Below are 21,938 nucleotides of genomic sequence, written 5' to 3'. Positions count from 1 at the left end.
CATTAGCCCATGAAATGGCTAGGTTTGCAGCAGCTAGTTGAAGCTGAGCAAGGTGGCCAGCAAACATCACAGACACCAAAATGATGAAGTTAAACATCACATTGGTCAGTGTTGTTGGCAGTGAAAACAAGACCTGCTTCTTAGCCTCGCCCACGTCCAAAAATTTCATGGTTCTTAGACTTTGGTTAAGAAGATTACAGAGAGGCAGAAGAAGAAGAAAAAGAAGCAGCAGTTGTGGCATACATAGGCAACTTAATTGCCTTACACATATATAGGAAGTTCCGAAGTTGGGACCGGTTTTTTCCCAATTTGATTTAGTAACCTGAATGGCAGAATGGCATTTGGTTTCTTAAGAAAAATGACTAATATAGGACGTGTCAATTTAGTAGCCATTGTATCAGTACAAGAGTGAAGTGGCAAGCTACAATTAAAACCTAATCAGATCCAAACATACAATACACAAGCAGTGTATCCGCTTCCGATACATAATGTTCAAGAAAAAATAACTCTCAAACACATGGAGAAATAAATTCTGAAACCCGGGATTTAAAATTCTAGTAACATGAGAGGAAAATCATGATCTGATTTGTTATTCTTCTCCTTCTCGGAGGAATTTACACAAGGAAAAATGTGCAAAGCTTGGAAATAAACTCAAATGATAGCCTAGTTATTATGAGCAATATCACTCTGAGAAACCTTGCCACCACAGAAAGTATCTGCTTATGCTCAATTTGAAGGGTTAGCCCACAGTGACTTAAATTGCTATTTGGTAGTAGTCTTTTAGCAATTGTCTATCTCGGTTGCAAGAGCAAGCAGTGAACTTAAGGTTTGCTTTGGCTGTTCTCTCTTCAACATCGGTGATTTTCCAAATTTCAAAGCTTGTGCCACAAGAATAGTCGTTTCACAACTGCCTGTCTTAGTTAGGACCCCCTTTTACGTTCTACTGGACTCTAAACATCCAAGATACTCTAATTTTAAGCTTTCACAACTTTCGAACCCATTTTTCTAGTCGAAGCTGCTTCAAAGAGGGTCCTAGATTTGGCTTACTTTTCTGAGGACACTTCCATTTTCCAGTGATCTCCATCGCAGGAGAATGATGAAAATTTGTTGCATCTGCTAAGGGCTTTCTTTTCACTACAGCATCCCTTCCACCTGCTAATGGAGCTGTTACTTTACTGATCTCTTGTCGTCCTTCCATAATATTTTCATAACTTTTTCTTGGAAGTTTGTCTTTCCTTGTTCTAATAAAACCATCTTCTGATATTTCTTTTCCATTAACGCCTCCATGAGTTGGTTTTCTTTTTGACGCTCCATTAACTGGAATTAAATCTGCATCACCTTGAATTAATAAACAATCAACTTCTGCATGGGATTTTGCTTCTGAATTGTCCTGTAAAGTGAAATCCTTGTTATGAGTCATGTATTGTGGAGACTTCTCATTATTGCAGCATGAACTTCTTTCGATGTTCGATGGCTTTATTTTGGTGGATTGAGAACCTATTTCGACATCTTGTGCTGAACCCATAAGATGGTTTTCCAATGATTTAGGCATATGGTTGAGATACAAATCATTCTGACTAGGTAGGTTTTCATCTACTCGACTGGGATGACCCTGTAATTTACAGACATTATTAGGGTAATGATGACTTGAGCAAGAATTATTATGTCAGTTATTGATTCATCAATATCAATACACAACTATCATAACCAAAGAAAACAAAACAGAAGAAAGAAAGGTTTAACAAAGAAAAGTGGGAAATTATAGGGAAAAGGGGAGATATAGAAAGAGTACCTCACTTACAGGTTTTGTTTCCTGCTTATTATCTCTCCCAGGGCTGACACATTTTGCAAGCCCTTCAGACTGCAACTCAACAACCTCTTCACCATCAGTTCTCTTTTTACTGAAATCCTCCAAAACCTCTTCTTTTCCTCTGTTTCTGTTTTCAACCAGAAACCGATCCTTCCCACTTCTATTTTCTTTGCAAACAAAATCTCCAAAACAATCATTTGTCTCAACCAAAGGAGATTCGTACACATAGCTTGAGAACCAGTTTCTGATGTCAATAGGCTCTAACAGATTAGGAAGCACAAACAGATCAATAACTTCATTTTCTTACATTCTTCACATAAAAAACCACATCTTACATTTTATTGCCAAGAAAACAAATGGAAGCAGAGAATACAGTTCAAAGATTCAATGCTTACATACATTTTCTCAGTGGCCCAACAATTCAACGAAGGGAAAAAACAATAACTTCAGAAATAAGTGAGACAAACCTGAAAGGAGTGAAGGTGACTCCAAAGGACCTGGAGTCTACAAGAAGAAAATTGTGTGAGACTATTGTGTATATTTGGGTTCTTGTTAGAGAACAAGGGGAGAGACACAGATTATTTGTGAGTGTGAGGAAAACTATTCGCTTTTCGTTGTAATGCACTTCTAGTTCTTTGTTTTAGTAGATTCAGGTTGTTAACGGAGTGTAAATCCTTGCTTTCTATAATTGGTGATTGATCTTTATGTTTTCCTTCTCATTAGTTATATCCTGCAATCACTTCAAGATCTTGAGAATAAGGATTTACTGACTAGGTTGTTGAAATCTCTATAGGAAAAGGAAAGATACAGAAATAGTACCTCACTTAAAGGCTGCCTTTCCTGCTCATTATCTCTCAAAGAGATGCTGCAATTTGCAAGCCCATCTGACTGTACCGTTTCACCAACAACCTCCTCGCTATCACTTCTGTTTATGCTAAAATCCCCTAATACCTTTTCTTTTTCCCTGTTTCTGTTTCCAACCAAAAAGCCATCCTTCTCATGTTTACTTTCTTTGCCAACAGAATCTCCAAAATCATCAGTTGTATCCAATGAAGGAGATTCATACACATAGCTTGAGAACCAGTTTCTGATGTCAGTGGGCTCTAACAGATGAGGAAACACAAACAGATCAATTACTTTGTTTTTTTTTTAATAAAAAAATTGTTAACATTAAATGCCATATCTGCTGTTTGATTGCCAATAAATAAATGGAACCAGAGAACGTTATTCAAAGACTGCATTGCTTATATTATCCATTTTCTCAGTAGCCAAACAATTCAATAAATTGGGCGGGAAAAAAAACTATGGATATGAGTGATACAAACCTGAAGTGAACGAAGTTGATTCCGAAGAATCTGGAATCTGCAGCAAGAAAATTGTGTTCAATGCGTAAATGTGGGACATTGGTTTATCCCTTAGTACTATATTTCTTTGTTGCTACTTTTAATTTACAATCTTAAAATCCAATTCAGAACCATAAATTATATCTAGAAACTATGAAATCTTTTGATTGTGTTCCATATGAAATAGAACCCATGAAACAAAAAAGGACAAGAAGCAAGGCTACCTTACTTAAATATTGGTTTTCATGCTCATTTCCAGAAGAGCTGCCAGATTCCACAACCCCATTTGAGATTTGCTTCTCATGGACAAAAGCTCCATCTTTATTTCCATTTCCCCTGAACCCAACTGAATTTTCTTCTTTTTCTTCTCTTTCGACTTCATCGATGCCGAAATCATCTAGCAACGACTCGGAATTCAGTGCAGGTGATTCATACTGGTATCTTGGGAGCCAGTTTTTCAGATCTGGAGGCCCTCCCATGGCTAAATAAAAAATGAAAGAGGATAAAAATTTAGTATCTTTCAGACACTTGAGAAAGATCAATACAAACCAGAAACGATGGAACAAGTGGGAAGAGGCCTTAATCTGCGTACCCAGAAAGGGAAAAAAAAAAAATTAGGAAACAAAGTTTGTTGAAATTATGTTGCTTTTGTGCTGGTATTTGTGTTTAGGCGATGGCGCACAAGTTTGTCCCGCGTTTTATTTTCATTTGAATCTCCCGCCGTTTATTAGCTATCATGCTGGCATGTCTAGTTGTGGAGCAAGGGACAATGGGCTATGCCCTCCCCAAAGTGACACTATTAGACCACTAGGCCTCATCATTTGGCCCGCGGGTTTGTGGGTCGATGGGGGCCCGTCAGGGTCATTGAAAAAAAGTCCAGCTCGGCCCGTTATGGGCTTTGAGGTGGCCTAGCCCGTTATGGGCTTTGAGATGGCTTGGCTCGCCTTGGGCTGGGCTAGGCTTGGGCTTGGGTGTCTGAAGTCCAGCCTAGCCCATAAGCCTGGCCCGATTAAGCCCAAGAAAGCCCGGCCCGGCCCGCCCACAAAAGCTCGGCCCGTTAGGCCCGCATACATATATAATTTTGTATAAACAAGAGTTTAGGATTAGGATTATATCACCTAAATCACATATATAATTTGTTTCATTTCATTTACTTTTCTTTACTCATTCATAGTTTATAATTGGATGATTAGCACATTAATTTGTGTCAATTATTAATACAAATAAGATGAATAACATATCATATCACCAAATATAATCATATCACGAAACATAATCATACCACCAAATATAATCATGTTTTTCTTGAACACATCACCAAACATTTACATATTTTTTTATACCATCCTTTAAAAAAAAAATATTTTTGATACTTATTATTTTTTAACATTATTTCTTAAAACGTATTACGGTCTAATTATGTAATAACCTCAAAATAATACTTGGTTTTATTATTTTTGTGGAAAATCTTATTAAGTTGTGTGACTTTATTGGGTATTTTATAAATTTGGTTTGATATGAAAATGTTGGAATTAAGTGAGTTTAATCTCAAATTTAGACTAAAATGCCCTTATGATTAAGTTTATGATTTTTTTCGAATAAAGTAGGTCTGTTTCGGCCCGGTCCTGCCCAATGGGCTTTCTCAAGCTCGGCTTATGGGTCGGGCTTGGGCTTTGAATTTTCTAAAAAAACCCGGCCCGGTATTTTCTCTCTCTTCTTTAAAGTCCGACCTGGCTCAGCCTAAGCCCGTTAAATTTGGGTCAAGCTAGCCCGACCCGACCTATTGATGAGCCCTATAGACCACTACTACCCGTGCAGGCCAGTACGGGCAGAAGGCCCCTCAATTCCCAAAACCCAACTCCAGCAGTGAAGGCTAGCCTGGGCAAGGAGTGAGCTCCATCAGCCTAGGCAAGCCCAAAGATAAGATTTGCCTGAGCTGCTGTCTGGGTTTGCTGATGTTAGTATGGCATCAGTGACTAATTTAAATACCAAAAAAAATATATATATATTACCAAAAAATTTAGAATTTTTTTAATTATAAATACATAGTCATGTTCTTTACTTCCCACACCAAAACTTCATACAAATTTCTCTCCTTATATCTTATGTGAATAGTATTTGTCTTTACTTGCCATAACAATGGGTGAAAAAGCAAAGTAAAAAAGAGTAGGGTAGTCACTATTCATATAAATAGTGTCTGCCCTTACTTGCCCTTTGTCATGGCACCAGGGTTGGAAGTACTCTTATTCATAATCTATCCCCCCAAAATTTTTATTGTTTCACACTATCCATGAAAAGAGGGTGCATTGAGCGTTTTGACGTAAAATTGATTACTTGTGAAGATTTTTTTTTTTTTTTTTTTTTTGGGGTTGAGGATTTGAACTATTGTGTAGAAACAATAAGTTCAAAGAGGTCTAGTTCAGTGTAACGGAGTGACTTGCAAACCAATAGAGCCCCTTCCACTTTGTAGTTTACACTATCGATTGTATTAAAAAAATACGTTAAAATTGATACTTGTTAATTTAGAAATTTAGAATTACCGTCTCAAAGATGACTTATACGGGTACCAAATTAATTTATGAGTTAATTGGTCAATAAAAACACAATTTCCTTTAATATATAGCACGATTTTTTTTAATCTACCATTCTTTTTTTATTCCCTTTTATCAATTCATTCCAACATAATATGTTGTCGTATCAACTCATTCTAAAAGAGAGAGGGTCCTTCACTCCAGTTACTTATTCTATAGCCGTCCAGGTCTACAACTCTACTTGTAGAAATTAAGGTCCCGTTTGGTTCACGGAACGAAACAAATTTGAAGGGAAATAATTTCCCATGTCATTTCCAACGAAATGGCTTTCCTCTATTAACCAGAAAAAACGGAGTAAAAAAAAAAAAATTGAAAACCAGAAAACCAGAGAGTATAAAATCGCTAACTGGTTAGTGCTTCAGCGTTCGCATATGGCATTCTCATTCTCAGCTGTCATATGATCGTCCAGGTAGTGCTGATAAAGATAAACAAAGCCCCAAATGGCCAGAACCATGGCCACTACCTTAATTCGGTCCATTTTGTCATGGAAGAAGATCACAGGTAGAACTGGAACCACAGGCAAACCTAAAGTACCTACGACATTGGAGAAGAGGGAAGATGCCTCAAAAATCAACCCTACTCCGCAAATAGCAAACAGCAACCACACTATATAGCTGACTATGTGAGGTTCATGATGTAAGAAACCTTGATTAAAACTCCCCCATCTATTTCTTTAAACCCTTCCACTCTCCACTGACCAAACGTCCTACCAAGATAGCAAAGCTTGCAACCTGACAGACTATCACGTCCATGACTGCTGTAAACGTTTCCTTTCTTATAACCTTTCTGAATGCAAGCTATGTTAGGGAAAGAGTCAATCTATACGACGCTGAGGCTGCAACGGTGCATACAAAACCAGTTGAAGGCTACTCCGGCTGCGTCTGCAGAGTCGGAGTTGCCTTGAAACACAATGAGGACAGAGGAGATGGTGAGCAGGACGAGAGCGTTGAAACGTAAGGAGTGAACTTCTGTGAGTTGAGGATGAAGGAGAAAAGCGCATTGAAGGCCAACTGGAATGCGCAGATGAGGGAACATGTGGACACATGAAGGTAAGATAGTCCTAGAGAGAGAATACAGGAAGCAACCAAATGCTACTAGGAGGGCAAGAGAGACAGACTGGGAAGGCTTTGGGAGTTTGCTCCATTTGGTTCCTGATATGAACTGATAAGAATGGTAATAATGCAAGGATCAGTTCTGTTAACTGCAACTTATATGAGATTGATAATCTCGACATATTGAACAAATGAATGCTTCTATTGCTTATGTTTATCAAGAAAATGTTTACCAGCTCTATCCCAGATACAAAAATATTTGCACAAAAAACTCTGCCATGGGATTTTACCCTTAGGCTAAGATGATAAGGAGCCAAGTAATTTCATGTCCAAGCATGCACAGAAAAGACCTATGGTTCAATTATCTCTTTCTTTAAACCCTTCCACTCTCCACTGGGAACAGCCATTATTTGGCAAAACGAGCCAAACAATGGTCTAACCTTCTAAACCTGGATTAAAACCTTGCTAATACAAATTTCCAAAAAATTGAAAGGCTCCCCAAATTTCAGAAACATAAGAGAGACCTAAGAGTTTCACATGAAAATATTTCAAAAGAACACACAAAAACCATATTGTCAAAGCCTATGTTGCACGGACACGCGTACACGGGGATACGGAAAATATAAAAAAACTAACTAGTATACGGCTTTGACTCAAAGCTACACATGTACCACTAAAAAATTCCCAAACTTGGGAACCAACCATATAAGAACAGAGGTCTAAGATTTTGACATCAAAGAAAAATTAAAAATTCAAAAGAACATTTACATACTTATGTAGGAAGTTAGCACGACACACATATGCATTAAGTAAGCAAAACTAAATTATTTATCAATTGTTCATCATCCTTACCAAAAAGGAAAAGACAGAGAAAATAAAAAACTGTGCAGCCCACATGTTTTATTTAGTCCTCCTCTGCTGCGATCAAGACCTTGCCAATTTCGAAAGAAACAAAGGCATCAACACAAGCGTACTTGACTTGCGCGGGGGAGAGGTATGGCTTGTCCCAGTGACTCAAAGTAATACTCTTCGGCTTCTGAAACTCCTGCCCTAGAACCTCCGATGCCAGGTCCTTCAGGCTCACGCTCCGGGGCCGGTCCCGCCCGTAGTGCCTCGCCTCCAAAACCCTAAGATCCACAGAATTCGCTACCTCCAGGCCATAATCATCCGCCAGCTTTCGAACATCTTCCCCTACCCCGACGCCCACAAAGGTAAAGCTCGGGTTCGCAAGAAAGTCGAAAAGGCACTTGGGGATCCGATCGCAGTAGCAGAGCTGAAAAATGAGGCAATTGTGGCCGACGCATAGTTGCAGGGTTGCTACAGGGTTGGTGACGCCTTGGGTGAAGGATGGTCGCCACTCAACGTCGAGGCCGACGATGAGTTCTTGGAGCCTGAAACGGTGTACGTATTTGATTTTCTGGATCCAAGACCTCACCTTGGACGGAGTGTGCGTGACTAGGGTTTCGATATTGTCATCGAAGAAATCTACTCTGTAGAGGTCGTGGGTGTCGCAATTGGATTCGTAGTCTGTGATGCTGATAGCCATGGCTAGGGCTAGGGCTGTGCTTGTGCTTTGCGAAGAAGACGAGTGAAAGATTTTGACGGTTGTTGACTCAGGAAGTTTGATGGTTTGGGGAAACTCGTAAAGGCGCAAAAGGTGTGCCGATCAAAGAGGAACAACAGCGGTAAATGTCTGTCCCAAAAAAAAAAAAAAAAAAAAGGGTAAATGTGGGGTTTTGGGATAAAATTTCGAGTAATTATACTATATGAGTAGATATCTATTGATATTATTTTGTAAAATAAAAAATATTAATTATGTTGTTTATTTACATTATAACACTGGCACAAGTTATATCAAAAGACCGTACTTCAATATCATTTTATTATTTCTTTAAAATTTCACCTTAAGAGCTTCTTTCTTTTTTTTTTTTTTTTTTTTTTTTCTTCTTTCTTTCTGGAATAGATGCTTTATTAAAAAATAATAAGCACCATAAAAGTTAAAAGTGTATAAATATAACACTCAAACAACAATATTATCCAAAACATAGCATGAGAGACATGAACAAATGCGTGATCTTTAAATAAAATACTTGCGCTGGAACAACTCAAAGGGAAACAATAAGAAAAAAAGAAGAAAGAATAGGAAGCCTATACATCCCTTTAATCTACACATCAACAAAACATTGGCTGCACCAGAAACTTGCAACTAACAAAGCATTGCCAACGTCAACATGGATCTAAAAATGATGTGGCCGTGAAGGCCAACAACTCGAACACAATTGCAAAATTCAGCAACGAAATCCACAATATGCGACAGCCACCGGATGAAAGAGAGAAAAAAGAGAAGCAGAGAGAAACAAACAAGCATGGGCGGAACTACCACAAGGGCTACAATGGGATGTAGCCCAGCAAGGTTTTTGGGTAAAAAAAAAATTAAACCTATATATTTACCTTATTTCAAATATAGCACAATATCCATTAACCTATTAAAGTAAAAATAAAAAATAAAAAAAATCCAATCCTTTATGAATTTAATTGCATGGCAACAATAAAAAAATATATTAAAATATATACACTTTCAATTTTGTTGTTGAACATATTTTCATTTTGATAATTTTGGTTGCAAATTAATATGTATTTGTTTTAAGTTAAAACTAATTCAAAATTGTAAGGGGTTTGTAGCTCAAATAGTTAAGACCATTTACCATTGTCTAAGGTTCAATTTTCCCTCCCTCAATATCGCTTTGTATCCAAATATTTTTTTTTAAAATATTAAAAATTAGTCAATTGAACTATGAACTAACGTGGTTTACATGATTTAATATATACTTTTAATTCTGCAAAAAATATAGAAATTGTAAGTACAAAAACATGATTTAATGTAGCTAGCTCACTCGTTGTAAAATTTCTGGTTCCGCCTTTGCAAACAAGGAGGAAAAACAAAACAAAATGAAAAATGAAAAAGGAGAGAAACAAAGAAAAATGAAAAGGAGAGGAGAGAAAAAAAAAGAGAAGGAAAAAGGAAAAAGAGAAAGGAAAAAGAGAAAGGAAAAAGAAAAAAGAGAAAGGAAAAAGAAAAAAGAGAAAGGAAAAAGAAAAAAAGATAAAGAAAAAAGAAAAAAGAGAAAGGAAAAAGAAAAAAGAGAAAGAAAGAGAGAAAAGGGACAGGATAAATAGGAAGAAGAAAAGAAGAGAAAAGGAGGAGAAGGAAGAAGGAGAGAAGAGAAGAGAAGAGAAGAGAAGAGAAGAGAAAAAAGTGACAGCAGAAAAAGGAAAGAGAAGAGGAAAGATTGGTGTTATAAAACATGTAAACCAACGATTGTATCCCTGTACAAACAAACTATCAAGAACTTCTTCAATACCGATCATACTTCTATACAACAACCACACCACTTCCTGCATAAATGCCACCAAAAAAAGAACACAACAAAACCAATCGACAGTAAAATTGTGACAGACCAAAAACTGCGCAACAACACCACGAGATGGAACAATTGTCTATGCCAACAAAACGAACCCAAACAGTGGTGATAATAAACCTATTAAGGGCAGTCTTCAGAAACAACAATCAGAAGTTCATTCACAAATATTTTTCACTTCTTGACTAAAGCAACTGCCACCCAACGAATTGTATCCTTGCACAATAAAACTGACAATAACTGCTCTTATCAATTATATTTTTTGTGCAAGAACCACACCACTTCTTGTAGAAATTTCCCCGGCTAGTGTCACAAAAAAGATGAAACCCAATAAAACAATCGATAGAAATGGTGGTGGTTAAAATAAATGAAATCTTGAAAAACGCAAAACATACAGAGAGAAAGGGAGCAAACAAGGATAGAGAGAGAGAGGGTTGGACGGGGAAAGCATCTTTGTTTTTCTTTCTTCTTTCCTTTGCCCTTTTTTTAACCAGGGAGAGGGGAAAGAGTTTTTTTTTTTTTTTTTTTTTTTTTTTTTTCTTCTTTCCCTAACTATACCATTAATTATTCTAAAAATCATGAATTCTAACGTATAATAAGAGAATCCAAGAAAAAAAATATACAGTATAGTCATATATCACCCGAATTTAGTAAATCAACATCCAAAGTTTTGTCAATCGACTACATGAAAATAAAATATCTTTAGGAATTTGGGATGAATGATTTCAACTTTGCACTGGTACGGTTATATAGATACGCCGATACGATGTGATACAATGATACATTAAATTTTAAATACTAATATATGAGTATGGCAAGAATAAGGCGATTAAAATAATATATTTTATTAATTTTTTTGAATTATTATTAAATTAACATAGTAGTTTTAATTTAGGCCAGACTTAATATGCATTATTGTATGCCCCATACTTGTTAAAAAGACCTATTATGCATTATTATAAGAGTAAAGTTAGGGATGACAAAATTCCCCTTCAAGTCACGTCAGGTCCCCAGCTTTAACAAGGGAAAATCGAGGACATGTATCTTTGAATTTTAAATATTCCTAGGCTGAGACAGTATAATATTACAATGATTGTGAGTAGTTGAGTTGAATTTTAGAGTTGAATTAAATGTAATTGAGTTGAATGATATATTAAAATGAAATTAGTGTTTAATGTAGCCCACAATAGAGATGGGGATGGAGATTCCCTGATAATTATTTTTGGGGATGGAATGAAGACGGGTATGGTATTGCTATACTTGGCCCCGAATCGGCGTGTTACCATCCCTAGTGGTGGCAGAAGGGGTTTTACGGTTATAAGATCTACCGCCTCCAAACTTTTGTTGTTCTAGTGATGAGGGATAAAGGGGTAGCATTCAAAAATATTGTTGTATCTATGCTACATTGAAGCATTTCTTCAATCATTTGGGGGAATCGGCCAGTACTTATTTGTGAGTTCAGAAATTTAGAATCACCGTCTCAAAATTTAAGGTTACACAGTTACCAATTAATGTATGAGTTAGTTGGTCAATAAAAAGGATCTTTCACTGGAGTTACTTATTATATAGCCGTTCACGCTCCTCCATTGTACAAAACTTTCTACAACTCTACTACTTGTAGAAATTCCAATGAAATGCTTTTGCTCTTTTAACCAGAACATAAAACAAAAATTGAGAAAGAAGAAAACCAGAAAACCTGTAACGCAGGTATAGAAATCTGACTTACCTATGATGTGAGCCTTAAAATTCTAAACATGTTTCATGCACTTGGAAAGAACAATGTATATATAATCGGTAACCGGTTAGTGCTTGAGCGCTGGAAAGAAGCTTGTTTCAAGGTGGGAGAATTGTAGAAACCTCACCATTGGCATTTTCATTCTCAGCAGTCTTGGCCTTTCGATCGTCGAGGTAGTGCTGATAAAGATATGAAACAAAGCCCCAAATGGCCAAAACCATGGCCACTATCTTAATTCGGTCCATTTTGTCATGGAAGAAGATAACAGCTAGAACCGGAACCACAGGCAAACCTAAAGCACTGACGACATTGGAGAAGAGGGAAGATGCCTCAAAAATTAACCCTACTCCGCCAATAGCAAACAGCTGCCATACTATAGCTGACCATGTTAGGTTCATGATATAAGATACCTTCCCGGATTTAAACTCCCCCATCTCTTTCTTCAAACCTTTCCATTCTCCGCTAGCGAAAAGCCCTATGAAGATGGCGCAGCTTGCAATCAGTGACTGATAGACTATCATGTCCATGACCGCTGTAAATGTTTCCTTTCTTATAACCTTCCTGAATGCAAGCTGTGTTAGGGAAAGCGTCAATCCATACGAGGCTGATGCTGCAACGGTGCATAGGAAACCAATTACATACTTTCTTTTGGTGGTTACTCCGGCTGCGCCTGAGTCAGAGTCGCCTTGAAACACTAGGAGGACGGAGGAGATGGTGAGCAGGAAGAGAGCGTTGAAAATGTAAGGAGTGAACTTCTGTGAGTTGAGGAAGAAGGAGAAAAGTGCATTGAAGGCCAACTGGGATGCGCAGATGAGGGAATATGTGGACACAGGAAGGTATGATAGCCCTACAGAATACAAGAAGCAACCAAACGCTACTAGGAGGCCAAGAGAGACATAGACTGATGCAAGGGTTAAGGTAGACGGCGGCCGTTCCGATTGAACACTGTTTGTGGTTGGATTATTTCTTTTGCTAAGTGCTGGGATGCAATAGTAGGGAAGCAGGATGGGGAAGCCAGCAAGGTTCATAAGGGCTTGCAGCCAATTGCTATGGCCGCCTTTGTCGAAGTACAATCTTCCCAAGAGTGTTGCAACTGACTGGCCAGAGAGCACTAGGCATGTATAAAGGGTCATTCTAAGCCACCAGTTGAAACTTTTGCCCCGAGGAAGCACCGATGTGTTGCGAATGCTTCTGGAGTTTGCTCCATTTGCGTCCTGATGATGAACTGATAAGAACAGAAATGCAAGGATCAGTACTGTTTGTTGCAACTCATGAGATTGATCATGTATACATATTGAATAAATCCAAATGATTATTTATAATATTTATCAAGAAAAGGTTTACCAGCCCTATCCCATATAATTCTGTCATGGGAATTTTCCCTTGGGCCTACCATCCATTGATAAGTTCGGTGACACAGAAGATGATCAGAAGCCAAGCAACCAAGCAACCATATTATTTAATTAAAGCTTTATTTGGATGGAGGGATTTGGAAAAAATGACTTGGATTTGAGAATAAGGCTAAATGTGCTACGAAAATAGAACCAAATTAGATTGAATGAATTTTCAATAACTAGATGTACATTTGAAACTTTATGCAATGAATTATTTGAAATTCATCTGTTTTCTTCCTTCCTTTCACATCTAAAATCTTCGCATATTTGAATTGTAATAGTCTTAACAAACAATTTTACCTTATAATATTGTCTAAATTCATGAATTTGGAATCCCGTAATCCAAATGAAGCCTTTTTCTATAACCAAATTTTATAGTCAATGATTTACTCGTGCTATAGCCTAGCTTTCACAGCTGATTTCATAGCCAAGCATGCACAGAATAGACCTCTAGTTCAGTTATCTAAATAAGAAAGTAAAATAAAAGCCAGTAAGTAAATGAATAAGTGGCATACGTACCCATGATGCTGAGTTGCAGCTGGTGAGCTTCTCCCATATTGTGAAAGGTAAAGAACGTCTCTCAAATGATGTAGGGGGAGAGAGAAACCAGAGAGAGAGAGAGGCTTTTTTCAATTCACATGAAATCTTGGCATCTACATATGCACTATGGTGTCTTCTAGCTAGCACAGAATGAGGAGACAACTTATGTTTTCATCTCCATGAAGAAAACATTTCAAAATTGTGAAAAAAGAAAACAAACAAACACCCCCAAGCCACCAGCGGGATGCAGAAGATAAGCAAAAGAAAGAAGAAAGCAACTTTATTTTGTAGGAAGATGCAAACCTGAAGTGGGATGTTGCCGAACTTAAAGCTATGGAAGCTTTAAGAAGAAAGCAACTGTATCATCACACCATGATGCGCAGGTTGTGAAAGCTTTTCTGAAAGCTATGGAAGTATGAAGCCGAGGAAGAACTTTTCCCCTTATTGGTTGGAGTGAATATTTGATAAATAAATGATGGCTAAAAAGTGCCATGAATAATACATAGTATATACACTCCACTTTTTAGTCATCATTCATCAAATATCAAAATTAGTAATTTCTCAAGGGCAGATCTATATATGTTAATTGGCAATAAAGATGAAATCGCAAAGGAAAAACTGCCAATTGCAATAAGATCTTGCTTATACTAGCCTTCAAGGTGGGATCTCAGGAAAATTAGCATGGTCATTAACGGAGCTGAGCCAGTTTGTTATAATGGTGTACAAAACGAGGTGAACTAAATTAGGTATCAAACTAATCACAAATACATTGTTACTGTATCCACGTGAATAGAACTCATCTCCTCAAACCATGTGAATGACACTACTACGTACAATTTTTTTTTTGAGAGAGAGAGAGACTACTATCGTTAAACCAAAGGTAGTCGATTACCAAGGCGTATGTTTGAACCTTGTCAGACCAAAAAAAAAAAAGGAAAAAAAAAAGGTACACAGATACTTTGGAATATATTGGTGTAGATATGGAGTTTGAGATATTGATACGGTCCTAATACTCCTTGCAACTCATTACCTTATTTATTATCTGACTTGCTTGCCTATTGACTTTCCAGTCAAACAATAACGACCTCGACCATAAGCAGAATAACTTTTACTACAAGCATAATGCAAACTTTACTAATACTGAAAATTGGAAAATATATATTCTTGCTTTAATGAGACCCTCCTTGTCAATGGAAAAGATTCCTCCAATTTCTCCATTTATTTCTCAATCCAAGATACTATCAAACAAGAATTTCTCTCAAATTTCAAGATAGTAAGAATTTCTCTCTCTCTCTCTCTCTCTCTCTCTCTCTCTCTCTCTCTCTCTCTTACTCAATTGGCAGTTGGTGATGGGGTGCAGAAGGCGCAGCTTCTGGTTGCACTATTGGAGTTTCAGCAACCAGCCCTTCGAAACGAGTCCCATATAAAGATATAATTTGTTAATTTATGATGACAGTGTATACGTGTGGCAAATTATCCTTGATTGGGGAGTTTTAGTTTTAAAACATAATATAGTTTATTAATTTGGAAGATAGGAATACAATTTCATCTAATTAGCATAGGGACTCGAACCTTTAAAGAAAAAAGACTTTGTGTCATTGAAGGGACTTGAACCTTGACCCTCAAAAGAGGAAGGCTCACTCACAAACCACTACACCAAACTTGATTTTGTAATATATTTATTTAGTTATACAATATTTATGTAAACAATCAATGGTTTAAAGAAAAAAAAAATCATTTCAACACTTATTCACACAAAAACTGCAAATAAAAACAGAAACTGCAACAAAAATACAATGTAGATATCAATTATGTTAAAAAAAATAGCTACAAAAACAAAAATTTGTATCATGATGGTCCTTGCATCATCTTCCGTGTATTTCCCACCCCTGAAGAAAGGAATTAGAATATCCGTAATATGATAGGGCACCAGTTGCTGTTGAATTACCAACAATTTTTCCCATGACTTTCCTATTTCCCAGTTCATCAAGAACAACCAAAACATAACAAGTTCAAGACACGTGCATTCAAATCAAATAGGCACCAGAAGAAATACATTGCAAGTATCCTATCTAAGAGCTCCCCTCCTTCACATAATCTGAAAAGTACAACAATTGAAGTTAAGAAATCCATAACAAAGAAGGTCAAGAAGACAAGTTTACAGAATCACATGAGTCCAAAAAAAAAAAATTCAGTGATCAGGACTTACTACATTATCATGGTCTTCAAAAGCTTCATGGAATTTTATTAGATTGTTATGTCGGGTCAAAGCTTTCAATATCTTCACCTCCCTTCTCACATCCTCAATGGCAATAGCAGTACTCATCTAACGTCAAAAATATAAAACAAAATCACCAAATAAGACAACACCAATACAATACGAATTTAAAAAACACAGACAAATAGCAGAAAACAAAGCATAGAAAGGTACTAGAATAAAGCGTCAAAACAACAAAATGAGACATGATGCAGCAATCTGACTAGAACATAACCTGTTTCCAGAAGAAGATAAAACAAGCAAATCTACAGACAAACTTACTCGTATCACCACTTCATAGTTAGACCGCCAAGAAAATTATCAAGACTAAAGGGTATAATTGTCTTTTTAGTGATTAATGTAAGGTGGGCTAACGAATCTGGGCCTCCTCTTTGGCCAAATTCAAAACAAAATTCAATTCCTAGGTATTAAAACCAAAACAGAAATACTGTTTGTCACAAATACTAATTAGTAAGGATAATTATGTCTAATACTAAAATAAAATGTATAGAAAACATTCGTGTTTTTACTTAGAAACAGGATCTTGCTGATCTTCTATTTCCAACAAGGATCTTGCTGATCTTAGTGTTGATATTGTGTCTATGTACACGACATTGTTTTAACTTTTCATTAGTATTATTCAAGATTCCGCTCTAAAAACCCGAAAAGAAAGAAGAGAAGGCAGATGGAGATGTTAGCAGATTCCGAAAGTTCAGATAGATACATTACTACAGCCTTATTAGAGGCAGATAGTCATGGAGAAGAAGAAGGAACACAAAGAAACAGGCGGTCATGGAAGAAAGTGTACTTGGACGTGTTCGAGGCAAAAAAACAGGTATTGTATATTTTCGATCGTTTCCCAGTAATTTTTTTTTTCTTTTTCTGGTTGATGAAACTGGAAAATCCAAAATTATTTGTTTCAGCATATTAGTGTGCACACAATCACATGCATGGAATAATGCAGTGCATAATTGCACAAACATGTCATGAATGGTTTTGAGTTGTTTTTTATTTCTTTTGGGTAAATTAGGGTAGGATCTAATCTATTCATAAACCTAAAAACATATCATGTATTTTAATTTTAATTTTGAGTTAGGAACTTTACCAAACAGTATGGATAAAGTAGTGGACTAAATTCATATGCAGAGAGGGGATTCAAACTTGAAAGTTTATGATTGAAGTACATACCTAAATATTTGACCAATAGAAGAAATACATACCCAAAAAGTGTCCATGATTGAGTTCTTGATCAGAAAACAAAAGTCTCTTCTCTTGTTGGTTGTACTCTACTTAATTTAATTATGATAGTGCAATGGCTCACACTATATATGTTTATCATCCGCCATATGAATTCCTCGGACCTCTTTGTCATTGAGTTTTTATTGAAAAACAAATTGGTACTATTTTTATCTTCTTAGTTTATTGTTGATTTGTCTTTATTTATAAGTTCATTTCTTACAATCTCTATTATTCGTCTTCTAGGTTCCGGAGAAAATGATCGCTGAAGGTGAGAGATTCGACCTTTTTTTGGTGTTACTTTGTTTTTATTGTTAATTTTTCTTTTCATTTTCTCGCAAATCAATTCTATTAGGCCTATCTTTTTTATTGGATATTAAGAACAAAACTTGCACAAAAAACGAATTTTTAAGACATTACTAATGCACCCAGATTGTAGCTAGGCAGATGGGCTTGGAGAAGAAGGATCAAAAAGAAGGTGGTGGAACAAACTGTTAGACGTTGAGGAGGCCAAAGTACAGGTCTACTTTTCACTGCCAACAATTCTCACCAATGTGTTCTTCTCCTTGATCCCATTGGTCTCAGTCATGTTTGCTGGCCACTTTGGTGAGCTTCAGTTGGCTGGTGCAACTCTGGCCAATTCATGGGCCAACGTTACCGGTTTTGCGTTCGTGGTAATTTCTCAGTCACATTGGAAAATGTTCTCTTGTCAGACAGTTTGTAATATTTTATCTTTTGATGACGTGACATAAAATCAAATAACACTAGTGTATCTCTTGTCTATCTTTTATCTGTTTAGGTTGGGTTAAGTGGAGCTCTTGAGACACTTTGCGGGCAAGGCTTTGGTGCAAAGTCGTACAGAATGTTGGGGATTTATCTACAAGCTTCTTGCATCGTATCTTTCCTCTTCTGTTTCATGATATCTATAATCTGGTTCTATACAGAGCCCATACTAATTTTACTCCATCAAGATCCTCAAATTTCAAAATGTGCTGCTCTTTTTTTGAAATTTCTGTTCCCCGGACTATTTGCATATGGATTCCTCCAAAACATCTTGAGATTTCATCAGACACAATCTGTATATGTCATGCCAATGGTCTTCTCAGGGATTGCCTTTGTTATTCATATTGGCATTACTTATGTTTTGGTGCATTGGACGGCTCTTGGTTTCAAGGGAGCTCCACTTGCAGCCTCAATTTCTCTCTGGATATCTGTTCTTATGATGGCCTTCAATGTTAATTATACAAAGAGTTTTGAGCGTACATGGGAAGGATTTTCGATAGAATCGTTCAATCATATCCTCACCGGCTTAAAATTTGCCCTCCCCTCTGCAACAATGGAATGGTAAGCGTACAATCCTTAAAATAAATTTATTTTCATCTCAAGTAACGTTCTCTTGCCAAATATCTAACATGTCATCTATATGTAGCTAAATACACATGTACATTGAGACAAACTTCTACATGATCGATATATATCGGATTAATAGTATGACAACATAAAGCACACTTTGTGACATCTGAACATTTATCCTCTATCTTTATATTTAATGTTCATGAAGCCATCATTTTAGTTATTTATTTGTGTTTCTAGTTTGGAGGAATGGGCTTTTGAGATTCTTGTGTTCATGGGAGGACTGATGCCAAACTCAGCAAAAACCACTTCACTACTTGCAATCTGGTAAGCTTCGATATATTTCTCCTTAGAGTTAGTCATCTTCTAAAACATGTTCATTCTGCCTTACTCAAGCAACATTTGTTCAACTATATCTGCAGTGTGAATACACAAGAAATTGGTTACATGGTTACATCTGGCCTCAGTGCTGCAGCCAGGTTAGTAGATCGAAAACTCCCAGCAAGTTCGAATTCCTTCAAGTTCTTCATTAAATGCTTTCTATATTAGTTTCATACATTGAAACAAAACATGCATATTGTGGCAGCACAAGAGTGTCAAATGAATTAGGATCAGGCAATCCAGGCAGAGCTAAGAATGCAATGGTTGTGACTCTTAAGCTCTCTGTGCTTCTTTCTTTCGCGATTATTCTGGCCCTTGCATTTGGTCACAATGTTTGGGCTGGCTTCTTCATTGACAGCAATGCAAGTTATGCAGTATTGAGAGAGGACTTTGCTTCAATGACACCATTGCTTGCAATTTCTATAATTGTTGATTCTGTTCAAGGAGTCTTTTCAGGTTGAGATCACTCACATTTCATCAACTCTGTTCTTTTTTTTTTCTTGGTGCAGAATAATTTGATTATGGTTTTTTTCAGGTGTGGCTAGAGGATGTGGGTGGCAACACTTGGCTGTGTATGTAAATTTGGCAACTTTTTATTTGATTGGTATGACAATTGCTGGTCTTCTTGGATTTAAGTTCAAACTATATGCCAAGGTGAGGCAGCCTTATAACTTCATTTGATTTGTTTTGTTAAATAGTTCAATGAATTCAGATTTTTGTTGTGCTTCATTTTGGTACAGGGCTTGTGGATTGGTATAATCTGCGGTCTCTCCTTTCAAGCAAGCACACTCATGCTGATTACACTGCTCAAGAAATGGACTCAATCAGATTCATCTAAACATCCAGAGGAAGGAAGCCCAGTTTTGGTCTAGATAAATGTAATTGTTAAACTGTAGCAACATAGACCATTTGGGAAAACTTAGTTTATGCATTTATTCAGTTAATTTCATAATAAAATACGGATTAGTACAGTTGACATAGTTGATTACCCATGTTGAGTTGCAGTTCTGGAACTTCTCTCATCCCATGTCAAACCTGAAATGGGATGGTGTGAGGGGGTGGGGGGTTGCAGTGGATGAAATTGTTAAGATATAGATTAATAATAGAATATATCATTACGAACTCAACCAATATAAGCAAGAAATAAAAGAAAGAAAAATGTTAAGTTTACCACATTTATATAACACATTGTGTACCACTTCTCTAATAGAAGTGGATCTCATTGTATTGGTGGACTCCGACTCTATTAGTTCAGTAACGTCATTTCAAAAAAAAGTACATTTGATTTAATCTATGTGGTACTATATCATTGTTCTTGTGGGCCTCACACTCATACTATGTCAACAAACTAATAGATTTTTGACAGAATCCAACATCAAATACACCAAATCGTGTGCAAGGCTTACAAGAAGAGAACAACGTTACCAAACCAATTCCCAAAACTTGATGTATACAAAATATAACAAGAACGTAGACACACGTTACAAGCTATTAGAGTCTAGAGGTGTCAAACAGACTGGATCAGCCCGTGCATGGCACGAGCTTGGTCCAGCCCCTTAGACACCTCTACAAGCTACAAATCATCAAGATAATCTTCTCCACACGTAACTCTCTTGATCTCACTCCTGTGTGTATCTGTCTCTCACTCTCACTTTGCTTTGAATGGAACGCTGGAGATTCAAATGAAAATAAAACGCGGGACAAACTTGTGCGCCATCGTCTAAAACCAACTACCAACACAAACTCAACAAACTGCAAAAGCTGATGGAGAAGTATTCGAAGCAGAACGTTCAAAGCCACGACTTCTCAGTTACTGATTCTTCAATTTCCCAAGTCCGTGAAAGATATTAATTTTTTTATTTTAGTCATGACATGGCCTCCAGATCTGAGAAACTGTTTCGAAAGGTACTGGCCTGTACTGAATTCCAAATCGTTGTTCGATGATTTGGGTATCGATGAAATCGTAAGAGAAGAAAAAGAAGAAAACTCAGGTGGGTTCAGGGGAAATGGAAATAAAGATGAAGCTTTTGTTCATTAAATCGAAAAGCAAATTGTTTTTCCTCACACTCACAAATAATCTGTCTCTTTCTCCCCTCGTTCTTTATTGAGAATCCAAATATACAATAATCTAACACAATTTTTATTCTTGTAGACTCAAGATCCTTCGGAGTCACCTTCCCTCCTTTCAGGCTTTCTCACTTATTTCTGAAGTTATTATTTTCCCCCTCGTTGAATTGTGTGGCTACTAAGAAAATGTATGCAAGCAGTGAATCATTGAATCGTATTCTCTGCTTCCATTTATTTTCTTGGTATTTTATGTTAAAAAAATAAGAAATGAAGTTATTGATCTGTTTGTGCTTGCTTCCTGATCTGTTAGAGCCTATTGACATCAGAAACTGGTTCTCAAGCTATGTGTATGAATCTCCTGTGTTCGATACAAATGATGGTTTTGGAGATTTGTTTGCAAAGAAAATAGAAGTGGGAAGGATCGGTTTCTGGTTGAAAACAGCAACGGAGGAAAAGAAGAGGATTTGGAGGATTTCAGTCAAAAGAGAACTGATGGTGAAGAGGTTGTTGATTTAGAGTCTGAAGGGCTTGCAAAATGTGTCAGCTCTGGGAGAAGAGATGATAAGCAGGAAAGGAAGCCTGTAAGTGAGGTACTCTTTCTATATGTCTCCCTTTCCTATCCCTACTTTTCTTTTTAAAACCTTTCTTTCTTCTGTTTTATTTTCTTTGGTTATGGAGTTGTGTATTTCCACATTTTTTATATTTATGAATCGATGAACTGACATAATCATTCTTGCTCAAGTCATCATTGCCCTAATAA

General features: G+C 36.8%; 4 protein-coding genes and 1 pseudogene across 6 annotated transcripts; 1 reads left to right on the top strand and 4 right to left on the bottom strand.

Moving 5' to 3' along the window:
- LOC18780970 lies at positions 564-3,749 on the bottom strand. 2 transcript variants are annotated; one of them, XM_020561462.1, is made up of 6 exons: positions 3,378-3,749; positions 3,136-3,172; positions 2,630-2,913; positions 2,278-2,314; positions 1,793-2,070; positions 564-1,612 (listed from the first exon to the last, which is right to left on the bottom strand). In XM_020561462.1, exons 1-6 carry the CDS (start codon positions 3,630-3,632, stop codon positions 983-985), a joined length of 1,521 nt encoding a protein of 506 aa, XP_020417051.1. In that variant the 5' UTR covers positions 3,633-3,749; the 3' UTR covers positions 564-982. The 2 variants fall into 2 exon arrangements, with proteins under 2 accessions (XP_020417051.1, XP_020417052.1); XM_020561463.1 differs by having other exon boundaries at positions 1,802-2,070.
- LOC18778852 lies at positions 5,969-7,203 on the bottom strand (annotated as a pseudogene).
- On the bottom strand, positions 7,465-8,742 carry LOC18779148 (Werner Syndrome-like exonuclease). Its single transcript, XM_020561203.1, has one exon. The coding sequence runs from the start codon at positions 8,340-8,342 to the stop codon at positions 7,701-7,703; it is 642 nt and encodes a 213-aa protein (XP_020416792.1). The 5' UTR covers positions 8,343-8,742; the 3' UTR covers positions 7,465-7,700.
- LOC18780295 (probable purine permease 10) lies at positions 11,748-14,314 on the bottom strand. 2 transcript variants are annotated; one of them, XM_020561399.1, is made up of 3 exons: positions 14,188-14,314; positions 13,864-14,024; positions 11,748-13,175 (listed from the first exon to the last, which is right to left on the bottom strand). In XM_020561399.1, exons 2-3 carry the CDS (start codon positions 13,898-13,900, stop codon positions 12,049-12,051), a joined length of 1,164 nt encoding a protein of 387 aa, XP_020416988.1. In that variant the 5' UTR covers positions 13,901-14,024; positions 14,188-14,314; the 3' UTR covers positions 11,748-12,048. The 2 variants fall into 2 exon arrangements, with proteins under 2 accessions (XP_020416988.1, XP_020416989.1); XM_020561400.1 differs by having other exon boundaries at positions 13,864-14,020.
- LOC18780132 (protein DETOXIFICATION 18) lies at positions 13,866-19,983 on the top strand. Its single transcript, XM_020561398.1, is given in 8 exon segments — positions 13,866-13,910; positions 17,821-18,051; positions 18,177-18,721; positions 18,971-19,057; positions 19,153-19,209; positions 19,317-19,567; positions 19,647-19,765; positions 19,852-19,983. Coding segments are annotated over 8 exon segments (1,467 nt in total).

The sequence above is a fragment of the Prunus persica genome, chromosome G4, assembly GCF_000346465.2.
Source record: "Prunus persica cultivar Lovell chromosome G4, Prunus_persica_NCBIv2, whole genome shotgun sequence".
NCBI lineage: Eukaryota > Viridiplantae > Streptophyta > Magnoliopsida > Rosales > Rosaceae > Prunus > Prunus persica.
The sequence above is the reverse complement of the archived record's forward strand: the minus strand, read 5'-3'. Positions and strand labels throughout refer to the sequence as shown.

What these genes read in the sequence shown, in the direction of transcription:
- LOC18780295 (XM_020561399.1), bottom strand. Translation starts at nt 13,900, where the DNA reads ATGGGAGAAGCTCACCAGCTGCAACTCAGCATCATGG. An exon ending in GCTGCAACTCAGCATCATGG is followed by an intron (nt 13,176 to 13,863) that starts GTACGTATGCCA and finishes TGTTCTTATCAG; the next exon opens with TTCATCATCAGGACGCAAAT.
- LOC18780970 (XM_020561462.1), bottom strand. Translation starts at nt 3,632, where the DNA reads ATGGGAGGGCCTCCAGATCTGAAAAACTGGCTCCCAAGATACCAGTAT. An exon ending in GTCACCTTCACTCCTTTCAG is followed by an intron (nt 2,071 to 2,277) that starts GTTTGTCTCACT and finishes CTAATCTGTTAG; the next exon opens with AGCCTATTGACATCAGAAAC. An exon ending in AAACAAAACCTGTAAGTGAG is followed by an intron (nt 1,613 to 1,792) that starts GTACTCTTTCTA and finishes TGTAAATTACAG; the next exon opens with GGTCATCCCAGTCGAGTAGA.
- LOC18779148 (XM_020561203.1), bottom strand. Translation starts at nt 8,342, where the DNA reads ATGGCTATCAGCATCACAGACTACGAATCCAATTGCGACACCCACGAC.